The sequence below is a fragment of the Sinohyriopsis cumingii genome, chromosome 19, assembly GCF_028554795.1.
Source record: "Sinohyriopsis cumingii isolate HCF-2022 chromosome 19, ASM2855479v2, whole genome shotgun sequence".
NCBI classification, from domain to species: domain Eukaryota; kingdom Metazoa; phylum Mollusca; class Bivalvia; order Unionida; family Unionidae; genus Sinohyriopsis; species Sinohyriopsis cumingii.
In genome coordinates this window covers 18,590,507-18,603,974 of record NC_142979.1, presented here as the reverse complement: position 1 = coordinate 18,603,974, position 13,468 = coordinate 18,590,507, and the positions used below count along the sequence as shown (strand labels likewise).

General features: G+C 34.8%; 1 protein-coding gene across 1 annotated transcript in view; it reads left to right on the top strand.

Annotated features, from left to right (window-relative positions):
- Positions 1–13,468, top strand: part of LOC149775220 (ADP-ribose pyrophosphatase-like) — a 62,034-nt gene that overhangs the window by 13,492 nt on the left and 35,074 nt on the right. The window contains exon 3 of the mRNA XM_089944403.1: positions 4,010–4,111. Coding sequence (XP_089800529.1) covers positions 4,010–4,111 — 102 coding nt within the window. The remainder of the gene's footprint in view (positions 1–4,009; positions 4,112–13,468) is intronic.

Below are 13,468 nucleotides of genomic sequence, written 5' to 3'. Positions count from 1 at the left end.
TACATCTTAATGTGTATAACAATTTACAAAAAGTTTGCAGGCTCAGCGTAATAGGCCTGGATCAGTTTTATGTGTTTGAGTTGCTACCAGTGTTTTGAGGTCAAAGACTAGAGAATACTCAACACTGGTACTGTTTGAGTGATTTGAATGATGCTTTGTTTTCAAGTAATTGGTATTTGACTGGTTAAAATGATACTGTACTCTTTCTAGTCAGAAGGATGAAAGGCTCTTTATTTTGATAAATAATGACCTAATATTTTTAATCTGAGAAGCCAAAATATTTTTGTATTTTGTTAATAACATTTAGTATTGTATGAGTGTCATACAAGTTAGAACTATATTTTATGTACAAGTGGAGAATACATTTTTTATATGTTTTTATTTGAAAATATTGCACTGGTATATTTATATTTATATCCAACAGATTGTTTTTAATAGCAGCATTATCTTACCTGTTGCTATTGCCAAGCTTTTACTTATTGTGCCAAAAAACCTTGTCTATTTGATATCCATTTATCCTCCCATGACCTAATATTTTTAATCTCAGAAGCATTTTCTGCTGAGAAGCCAAAATATTTTTGTATTTTGTTAATAACATTTAGTATTGTATGAGTGTCATACAAGTTAGAACTATATTTTATGTACAAGTGGAGAATACATTTTTTATATGTTTTTATTTGAAAATATTGCACTGGTATATTTATATTTATATCCAACAGATTGTTTTTAATAGCAGCATTATCTTACCTGTTGCTATTGCCAAGCTTTTACTTATTGTGCCAAACAACCTTGTCTATTTGATATCCATTTATCCTCCCAGAGAGGGGAGAATTGTCAGTTAGAAACAATCCACTCATGCACCTTGCATGCCCATGCATAGAACATTATCTTTTTCGAGGATGCCATGTACATCAGCATATGTTATGGATTGAGACCATGCTTGTTGCAAATGTTTCGGTCTCCTTTAAACAGTATTTTGTCTCAGTGTTATATTTATCTGTTCTGTATTAATTTTAGATGCCAGTCACCCCTTGCTCCCATTTAAAAATTAGTTCTTTTGAAGGGACCTTACAGGTTACTGCAATATATTCCACCCTTTAGGGGCCATGGTAAACTTGTATCCTTATCACTATGCAATTGGTTACTGGTTACAAGATTTTTGTTTGTGTTAAGAAATAAGGCAGCAGAGGCCATACTCTAGCATAGTAGAAATTCTCTTAAATAATTGATGTAACACCGATTCTGTTTTTCATCTTTATATAACTGTTCATATGATTTGCATTGGGTTGTTTTTTGGCAGGGAAATTCCTAATGGGAGAATTCAGGTGATTGATATGTGACATAATAACATAATGTCATTATTTATTGTTCTTTTTTAGGAAATTTTTATTTCATGAAACAATGTCAGAACAACCTGTAGGAAAAGCACTTGGGACACTCACCCAGACTGCCTCATAGTTGAAAGTCCCTCCATCAAGATCTGTTCTGTTCTGTTGCTGGTCCACAGTAACTCAATTGGGTCTTTTATCCAGCCTCAAGAAGTCAAAGCTCACTCCATCACAGAACTTCGTTCATGTGGGTATGAACTTTCTCTCATGACCCAGAACTTAAATCAAGTCCCATGGGATCGTATAGATCAAATCTGGTACTTGAGGTGTTACAAGCAAAAATGTTGTCTGCTCACCTTTACCTATCCCTGTTGGGAACCTAGAACACAGCTGTCATCTGCAAAAGGACATCTTCATATGCATACTCTCACAAGGTGGAAATAATGCAGAGATTCTCTATCAGCTATGATTCCAGTAGGAACAGATTTATATCACCATTTGTGCTGGTGGATGAATCTGTGCAGATTCCTGGCTAGGATCCACACAGATGAACTCAACACCCATTCATATCTGTCACTGATGCATCTGATTCTGGTTGGGGTACTCATTTCGACATGGAGAGTGTAATTCTCCAGGTTCATTGGACTCGGGATGAATCATTCTTCCACATCAACAGTCTAGAAATGAAAGCCATAGTAATGTCTTTGCAAGGGTACATCAGTAGAGTAATGGATCTTTGTGTCTTGGTCTCCAACGATGACATCTCATTTGTAGCATATCTCTGATGTCAAGGATGCACACATGCCCCTTCTCAGTTCATCACTTTACATTGGAGAAGAATGTATTGGCAAGATAGTCTGTCTAGGATATGCAAATCAGACCTTATGGATTCATTTTTACACTGCTCTAAAACAGAGTTTTTTTTTACACTGAGGAGAAAGCCTCTGGTGGAATTGTTGGTGGCTGGACTCAACAACAGGCTTTGCTTTTACATTTCTGTAGTCCTTGACCAGAGACCATGGGCAGGGGACTTGCACAGACTCCAGTGGGATGTTCTGTAATGGTACACCTTCCCATTGTTCCAGCTATTCTGTTGTACAGAAAGTAAGAACTTCCACTGCTTGTATCATTCTCATAGCCCCTCTGTGGCCCCAGTGACCATGATTTAGCAGTCTTCTAGACCTGTTGATTATTTTGTTTCTGCCTCACAGGAGGAATTTTCTGTCATAACACAGGGGTTCCTACACAACAGACCACTTTGTTCTCGACCTTCATACTTGGCTCATCTCAGGCGATCTGTTTGCCAGAAGTTTTTTGTTCTGGTTGTCAATTGCATTATTAAGGCTAGGTGAGTTTCTCTATCCATGGTCTTTGATGCCAGTTTGAGAATTCTCTGTGATTGGTGCATTAGGAAACATAATGATCCTAGTTGTCTCCCTTTAACTTCCTTTACTGACTTCCTTTTGTTTCTTTCCATGAACAAAACACTTCATTATCAGCTATCAAAGGCTGCAGAGCTGCCATTTCCAGCACACTTAAATTCTCTCAAAGCACAGCAATTGGTTTGGATTAATACCTGACTGATTTTCTTAAGTAGTTTGAGCTACAGAGGCCCATATCCTGGCTTTCTTATGCTCCAGTGGAATCTATCATGTGTTTTATGTTCTTGAACCAAAATCCCCTATAAACTGTTCCTATCAGGACCTCACACTCAAGACTGTTTTTATTCACCTTGGCATCTGCAAAACGATGGAAAGAGATTCATGTCTTGTGCATCAACACTGGTTGCCTTTGGTTTAATGTGAATCATCATGAATCGGTTTCACAGTTTTGTCAACCAGGACTCTATTTAGCTTATAACTCAGGAGATCCCCAGTTGAATCTGTGGTGGGGATGATCAAGATAGGCTTTTATGTTAGGGCACTACATTCTATTTTAATGCCTTCAAGGGAAATGAAGGAAATTTCTTTTCCTTCCATGTAATGGTTTCATTGATATTTCGGCTTCCACTGTCTCATGGTAGATTGTCACGATAATCAAAAGAGTTTAGCAATCCCTTACCAATAGAGATCTTTCTTTTATGAAACTCAGAGCTCATGAGGTTTGAGCCGTCACCACTGCATGGATCTATCTTGATCAATTTGCCTTGAAGGATGTCATTTTGGCAATCACATTATCATCCTCCTACCTTTGCTTGTTAACACAACAAAGCACAGGCATATTTTCTCTGTAACCAAGGGAGACACTAACATTCTGTGACATGGATCTCCCTCACAGATGGTGAGTTCATTTCTCCCATTTACCCAGTTTTTGACTTTAAACACAACTTTAACCTGCCCTCCTAACTTGGTAAATAAAGTTATGTATTAGAATGGGTAAGGTATTGCTGCTATTAAAATGTTTTTCTGATGGGTGAGGTGAAATTAATTTTAATTATGCAGTACTTACCCATGATCACTATTGCTGAATGCCTTCCTCACACCCTGATCTGATGCTGTCATTTAAGATGAGTGTTCTGCACATGGGCATATGGGTTGCACAAGTGGACTGTGTCTCATTGTCAATTCTCCACTCCATCAGAGGCATGAAATAACTAAAAGCTATGAATTAGCCATAAGTATGTATTGCATAACTGAAATTTGTTTTACCCTCCCCAAAAAATAAATTTCTATTTTTTCCAGGCCAGAAGAATTTCAACAACTTAAATTTAACAGCTTGGATGGAAACTTGAACAGGTGCAGCCATGTACCACATGGCTACAGAATAATAGATGGATATCCAGTGTATGTATATTTACAAAAGAATCATCTTTTTGCTGTAATGAGCCCACATAGTCTGACCCTCAAATTATCCTGAAACCACATTTTTATAATATGTAATACTTTTTAAATAGTACACAACATTCCCAGACACCAAGTGCATTTTTGTTTAAAACAAACAAGAAATAATAAACATGAGTTGAAATGTAAACTGTCAAATGTTTACCGTAAAATTTGAGGATTGAGTAGTAGTCAGCCATCACATACTGATTTCCCTATTTATTACATGGATTATCTAAAGGTGTTGTCAGTGGGCAGCAGTTAAAACAACTGACACACTCTACTATATATATTGGGACATGATAAAATATTTGTTTTCCTGTCCCAGAACTTATGATGAAACTTTTTTCACCCAGGTCATAACTCCCAAGACTTAAGGAACAAAATAAATTTGTATTGCATTTGTGCTCACCTCCGCTGCTCTTTGCAATAAAATACATAAACAAAACGCTTATTTGATAATAAAAAGAAAGAAATTAACCTTGTATTTTTATCATTTATTCCTTTTTTTCAACATGAGCATTAAAGAATAAAATATATCCACGAAATCTGTATATGTAGCATAGGCTTCCATGCTTTAGCATGTCTCACTTATGTCTTATAACACATGTCACGTTGTTCATTGACATGAACATTGGGAAACAAATTGTGTTTGGTTCTGCTCAAAGGTTTTAATATGTTATCTGACTGAAAACTGGATCCAGCGAAATCACAGACGAGGGAAATAATCAGTATCTTGAAGACAACTGTCATTCATGCATGATGCTGCGTTCGGTGCAAAATAATCCCGATCTACTATGTGACATGATCTCGCAAATAAAAATCATTATTTGAAAACACATTCACTTGCGTGTAAGTGACAATCTTTTTGCCAGCAGGGGTTACAAAAATATATTTAGTTTGTATGATACTGGAGACATCAGTGCTCCTTTGTATTAATTGTAACTACAGATGCCAAGGACATAGAAGCCCAGGTGGTGAATAAATACAAATGGCAGCGAGCAGTAAACTCCTTCTTTGAATCTACCGCCAGGTCATAAAAGACCAAGGTTATTTTTATTACGAAGCAAGCTGACCTCAGAAGCCAACTTTGGAAACTTTTTTTTAAAAGGATATCAATACAAAGGTTATTTTATTGCAAAGCACGCTGACCTCAGAGGCTGACTATGGATTGTTTCTTAAGTGTGTCAATTGGTTAAAAAAAATTTGAATATACAAAGATGTCCAAAATATGGAAGCTAACTTTGGTTACTTTTCACCAGTATTTATGGGAATTTTGAAAAGAAATTGAAACAATGCAACAATTTTTAAAGTGATACAATATAGTGCTTCATGCATGGACATCGATGACCCAACATCGCCCAGAAGATTTGGAGAAATTAAAGTCATGTGATGAAATCTTAAAATCCAGAAGAGAGGCAGATGGTTTTGCCGATAGTATGATCATTAACATGCATAAATTCTTGTGTACTTTGATCGCATTCCTGGATGGACTGATGATAAGATGGGGGTTAGAAGTGCGGGAATTAGCAAGACTGATGCAGATTTGAAAAAAATCTGACCTTAATCATTGCAGTTTCTGCTTCAGGTAATATGTTTCCTTTAAAAGTTTTTCATGGTATGAGAAAGCTAAAAATATTCATGCACCGAAAGAATGGATCGTACGTGTGCAGGAGAAAGGTTGTGTTGATGAGATGCTGTTGTAGTGGATGAAAGAGTTTTATCTCAAGTACACAGTTTTATATTTTTTAAAATAAAATTTCAGTAGGAGTGCACTTTCCGACGTAATTTTTGAATGATTTGAAAGGTGTCCCACAACTTACGACTTAAAAAAACCCCAGATGTGTCCCAGAAGATAGAGTGCACAAAAAAATTACTTTTAAAATTAATTTATGGTGTCCCAACAAATATGGTATCCCAACATATGCGGTAAATATGGTACATCATTGTTATGATCAAGCAATTCTGGCAACAAAGTGATTTGTTAGCTTGTTATGGTAATTATAAGAAAAAACTACTTTTTCTTAGCAAGACAATGCACAGAATCAAAGAATTGCTTTGAGAACTGTAAAACAATGGTCATCAGCGATACATGTAGCCGTCATGCGATTATAAGCAATTTATTTTTATACCTGGAGAGAAAACAAACGGAGATCAATTATTCAATTAAACATCTAATCAGAATAAATTGTTTTGGGTACTGCAAGTCTAAACCAACAACAGATGATTTCTTTTCCAGTCATTTTAATGGGCTTACATTAATTCTTGACGAGGCGGTCAGAATCTCAGACATGCGAGTTTCACAGGTTCTAGTAGTCATAGTTTTATTCTGTGGCCGATTTTGCCTTGATAAGCTTGTTTTGGACATATTCAGTTTGGTCTATACACCTGTAATAGCTTGATAAGCTTGGTTTGGACATATTCAGTTTTGTCTATACACCTGAATAACTTTATAGAAATGATATTGCACAATTAAATTCCTGAACCAGAGTGAGGGATTGAGGTTTTTAGGGCAATGATTACCATTATTTAGTCGTAGCATTGAGATAATTTCAAGCATTTTTTTGAATGGCAACATAGATTATCTTTCAGGTATTCCGAGGTATGAATAGATGTATATTATGTTGGTGATATATTATTATTGTCGAAAACAATCTTTGTTATCAAATAATGTCTATATTAAAACTAGGTCATTTTGTAGGGATAAAGATTTAGCAATGACTGTAACTTGTCACCAACAGCAAGTACATTTATACAATGAGGATAATTTTACAAACAAAAAGAAAAACAAGCATAAAAAATGCAATTAGAATTCTTTTTTATTAAAGAAAACACAGAAACACTATTGAGTTAATGGTTTTTTTTGGCAGGTAAGGATATCATGCTACCTACTTTATCTACCTAGGCCATCACTGAGCCACTTGCTGGATTCATCAATGCATGCAGTACAGCTCACACAATATTTTATATCTCCATGTATGCAGGTGGTGCTGATGGATTTTTGATGCTTCTTGTAGTAAATAGCTTTGCACGCCATGCTTTCTTGCAGGTGGTGCTGATGGATTTTTGCTGCTTCTTGTAGTAAATAGCTTTGCACGCCATGCTTTCTTGCAGATTTGCATCTCATGCTAACTGTGGAGTGGACATTTGTGACCTCTGCAGGCAGCAGGAGTTTCACTGAGAGAGAGAGGGTGGGTTAGTGAATTGTCAGTGTTATTGCTCTTATAAATTAACTTGAGTACAAAAATACCCTGTCAAAATCAGGTGACTATGATGTACATTACATGCTTCAGAGACCTGGAAAATTTTACTTGCCTGACTGCAAAAATGGATAGTCTAGGACATTGTGCTATGCGATTTGATCAGTTCTACTACCATAACTAGGTCACCATGACCATCATTTAAAGCCTCATTGACTGTGTGTAAGTTTTACCTTTATATCAGATCCTAATGAATATTTGACTGCAGGGTTGTACAGAATTGTCAAGAGACACTTTTGTGTTTTATGAACAAATTCAGGCTTTGGGCCAGTTATGATATGCTTATTCATTTTTATATTAAAAAAACTTCTCAGATACAGTTGAACAAAAAAGGTCTGTATTTGGTGGAACGTATTTTGGTATTAAGACCTTTCTGTTCTGTGCAAATGGTGAAGCTCCATCATCAAATTGCTACAGTTAAAACAATTTTCACATGGCTTCTTCGTAGTGAATCCTTGACAGAATTCAGTTGCATTCAAACCTGACAGTCGCCTTTATTTCACCGTCACCTGGTTTTAGCAGCCTTTCCCAGGAATTTTATTTCAAAAAGTCTTATAGTGACCAGACTTTTGTGGTTAATGGCTAACTCTTTCCAAACCAAGCAGTGGTTTGTTACTGCTTTGAGCAGTAACTTGGGCAAATATCAGCCATGAAAATGAAGTGCTTGTTTTCCCATGAAAGGCATTTTGGTAATGACCTGCCATGTAAATTGATGTGTAAACATATCTATCTTACATATACTGTACTCAAGTCAATATCTCAATGTAACTTTAAATTGGCTAATATCTACATTATTTTAAGAATTTGAAATATGCCACTGTCACATAGAAGATTCATTATTGGCCTAAATACTAGAGATAAATGACCATTCTTACAGCCCCTCCCCATCCCTACAAACTTGTTTTTTTGCAGGGTGTGCTGATAAATGTACAAAATGCATTCATGAGAAAAAATTAATAGAGAACTAATTTTACCTGAATTTCATTGCTTTATCAGATTTGCCCTACTTGGGTAAGCAATTTCTGTCACCAAATATGCTTTTAAAGAATTGGTCGGTGCAGTCAGCACTGCAATTGTTTTATGGCCTTGCTGAGGCTTTCATCGATGCAGACCAGCTTGTACAAATATCCACAAGGAGAATATTCTTGATATTCACACATAAAACAAGTTTCCAGGATTTTGTCACATCCAGCAATTGGAAAAGTGTTTCTTTCAAAATTTAGATAAATGACAATGGCACTCTGATTTTGTAATTTAACTTTACAAATACTAGATAGCTTTCGTCTTTACCCAGTATTGCTGCTCTTATGACATGAATACAATCCAGACCGTCTTTGTGCTTGAAACCATGACGACACTTTCTGCAGTAAAAACAGCCAACCATTTTTATTTGGTGTAGTGACTGTTCATGAATCAGAAAAGTTTATGATCCAACAATAGTGGTCATCTGTGGTCTTGTATGAATGGAGAGCAAGTCAACATTTGTTTCACTAACAATTGAGGACAAATGCAGCAGGTAGATTTTACTATTGTCCACACCAAAAGCATTGGCTGAAATATTGAATCTCATAAGCTTTGGAACATAATTAATCGGAACAGGAAAACCTATGTGAGTAAAATCCAACTGCACCGATAGGGAAATGTTAATAAAGATATTAGTGAGTGATTTTGAACCCAAAAATAATGTTTGAATATGAGTTCAATGTACATGCTGGATGGACAAAAAAAATGGCATGCAGGTCAACCCCTCTTTCAGTGATATTTCAAAATTAAATGTCGAAAAGGTAGAATACCAAACCTTATTAAAATACAGACAAACATAGAGTTTTCTTTTTTTCCTGAAACAATTTACCCATTGGATCTTGTGTTACAAACCTATGCTAACCCAAAAAGGTTTTAGATCAGTTCAACATAAACATCTAATATGAAATTAAAAATGTAATGCTATTTATTTGATAAAAATTTCTGCCTTAAAAAAGGACACTGTGCCATTAATGGAATTAAAACCCTAAAAATAATATAGCATTATTGGTCAGATAAGAAATCTGGCATAATAGTCAGCAAATCAGTGACTTAAGATAGTGAAACTTTGGCAGCACTTATGTTTCATGAAAAATCTTACTTTGGAGCAGAAGTATCCAAAAGACAATACCTATGAGCTGTGAAACATTGTACATAACCACAACAGGTTCCCAACTTGTTCAAGGTGGCTATACTAGTTTTGTATATTCCCCTTCAGACAGCAGACTGTGAAAGGGAGATCTCAGCACAAAATATATAGATTAAGCTCAGAAACAATCAACAGATTAATATTCATACAGCTTGAGGCGATGTCTTTAAAAGATGTTGATTTTAATATAGCTGTAGAAGAGGTTAGCAGGAAGAAGGAGAGATGGATATTTAATGTTGGGTAATATTGAACTACGGCTATTTCCTCCTCCCATTCCTTTTTTTTCTCATTCCCCCCCTTATTTTTGTGACAAGGGGGAGTTGCTTTCTTAAGATAAAATCCTGGCAGCATCCCTGCAGCTGGTTTTGGCAATCTGTAATTGCTCACTCAATTTGGTTTTCTAGCTGCAGGAAACAAGGTGGACAACACTGCCCACATAAAACACTGGTTATCCTTGTTTTGTTACTTTAATGCAGCTTGGGCTGCTTCTAATTCTGGTTGGTAATTCCAAAAAAGACAGTCCACAAATTGGATTATTCTAAGAGGTGCGTATGACGAATCTTGAAATGCCAAGCACAGTCCAACCAGAACCTTCATGTGAAAACAATCTATTTGGAATATTCTGTACTTTTGGACTTGTGATAGAACATTTAGGATTATTTGGAATTTAATACAGAATTTGTATTCTTGGGAAATAAATTGTTTGTTGAATTTTACAAAAATTGTTGGTTTTGCTTCCTTCTGTTACATAGTTTAAGACCATAAAGTTGTTACACTTTGTAATTACATTTTCTCAAAAACTTTTACATGTATGTAGAATTTGATTAAACTTTGCAGATATCATCCTGGCATGAAACCTTTATTATTTTTTTTACAATAGATGCAGATATCATCCTGGCATGAAATCTTTATTATTTTTTTTTTACAATAGATGTAGATATCATCCTGGCATGAAACCTTTATTATTTTTTTACAATAGATGCAGATCAGCCATCAATTATACCACCATTACTAAAAATAGAATTACATGTTAACTCAGAAACGATCAACAACAGAATCTGACCAGATTTAACAGCATCCTGGCATAGAGGGCTTGCATATTGGTAAACTGAGTTGATCCCTGGCATAGAGGGCTTGCATATTGGTAAACTGAGTTGATCCTCCATCAGGTATAGCCACATTACTTAAATATTTTTTGTGTGTTAAATTCTAGTATTGGAAGGGCCATGAACCAGTCCAGAAAATAGCAATTCGCAAGATTAAGTTTATGTCATTAAAATCATCAATTTGTTGTATGCTTCTCTAGCAGCTGGTTGAAGAATAGTTTATTTTGGGCCAGTACCATGTTATGGGATAGCACTGGCCATTAACCTGGTGACCATTCAGTGACTCACTATGTGGATAAACTCTCCTTAGAATAAAGGCCCAGTTAAACTAAGACCTAATCTCCAAGAGGTCTCAGTGATTTTCTGATGAAGTTGGTAATCCTTACATTAAGAATGGGACTAGGGATGAAATGCAGACTTAAATTTACGTTTCATCTGAATTATTATTAGTCACAAAATCGTATGGCAGTAAAACTTTAACACTCAAATATCAGGTGTATCGTTTCTAAATAATTAACTCTTTGAGTTGAAATGTCAGTGATAGTTTGTATTTGGACAAACCAACTTAATTGAACAATTTATTGTGATAGAAGTTGACATAAAGATTTACAAATATCAAGTTTTAATGTTCAGATTTTATATTAAAACTAACTGCTTATTGATAGACTTTGAAACACTGACTAACCTTTAATTAAATTCATATGGTTAACTTCAAACAGAGCCTGGAGAAATACTCAGTTGCTATAACAATAATAACTAACAACTTATGAACAAAGCCCAAGAAACACTCGATTGCTATAACAATAATAACTAACAACTTATGTACAAAGCCCAAGAAACACTCAGTTGCTATGACAATAATAACTAACAACTTATGAACAAAGACCAAGAAACACTCAATTGCTATGACAATAATAACTAACAACTTATGTACAAAGCTCAAGAAACACTCAATTGCTATGACAATAATAACTAACAACTTATGTACAAAGCCCAAGAAACACTCAGTTGCTATGACAATAATAACTAACAACTTATGAACAAAGACCAAGAAACACTCAATTGCTATGACAATAATAACTAACAACTTATGTACAAAGCCCAAGAAACACTCAATTGCTATGACAATAATAACTAACAACTTATGTACAAAGCCCTAGAAACACTCAATTGCTATGACAATAATAACTAACAACTTATGTACAAAGCCCTAGAAACACTCAATTGCTATGACAATAATAACTAACAACATATGAACAAAGCCCAAGAAACACTCAGTTGCTATGACAATAATAACTAACAACTTATGTACAAAGCCCAAGAAACACTCAATTGCTGTGACAGTAATAACTAACAACTTGTGTACAAAGCCCAAGAAACACTCAATTGCTATGACAATAATAACTAACAACTTACGTACAAAGCCCAAGAAACACTCAATTGCTATGACAGTAATAACTAACAACTTATGTACAAAGCCCAAGAAACACTAGTTGCTATAACAATAATAACTAACAACTTATGTACAAAGCCCAAGAAACACTCATTTGCTATAACAATAATAACTAACAACTTATGTACAAAGCCCAAGAAACACTAGTTGCTATAACAATAATAACTAACAACTTGTGTACAAAGTCCAAGAAACACTCAATTGCTATGACAATAATAACTAACAACTTATGTACAAAGCCCAAGAAACACTCAATTGCTATGACAATAATAACTAACAACTTATGTACAAAGCTCAAGAAACACTCAATTGCTATAACAATAATAACTAACAACTTATGTACAAAGCCCAAGAAACACTAGTTGCTATAACAATAATAACTAACAACTTATGTACAAAGCCCAAGAAACACTCAATTGCTATGACAATAATAACTAACAACTTGTGTACAAAGCCCAAGAAACACTCAATTGCTATGACAATAATAACTAACAACTTACGTACAAAGCCCAAGAAACACTCAATTGCTATGACAGTAATAACTAACAACTTATGTACAAAGCCCAAGAAACACTAGTTGCTATAACAATAATAACTAACAACTTATGTACAAAGCCCAAGAAACACTCATTTGCTATAACAATAATAACTAACAACTTATGTACAAAGCCCAAGAAACACTAGTTGCTATAACAATAATAACTAACAACTTATGTACAAAGTCCAAGAAACACTCAATTGCTATGACAATAATAACTAACAACTTATGTACAAAGCCCAAGAAACACTCAATTGCTATGACAATAATAACTAACAACTTATGTACAAAGCTCAAGAAACACTCAATTGCTATAACAATAATAACTAACAACTTATGTACAAAGTCCAAGAAACACTCAATAACTTTACAGAATAGCCAATAACTTATGACTAGAGCCTTGAGAAACTCAGTGGCTCCATACTCAAGTAATAATAATAATTATAATAATAATAATAATTATTATAATTATTATTTATTATTTATCTGTGATTTCCTACTTTTATTAAACTGTAATAAACACTATTATTTGAACAAGGCCTGTAAGAAACACATGACCTCATGGGATCATGAGAAAAAAATACTGTTTGATTATAATATAAATTGAATAAGCTGACATTTAGGCTCATATTACTGAATTTAAACATAATTAATGAATGAATAAATATTCGGAAAGGTTTTTATTATTCAGATGTTGATTTAAAACTTTTAGACCTGTCCAAAAACCTCTCCAATAGTCTAGTGGTTAGAGCATCTGCCTCAGATGCAGGAGGTCATGGGTTTGAACCCCGTCT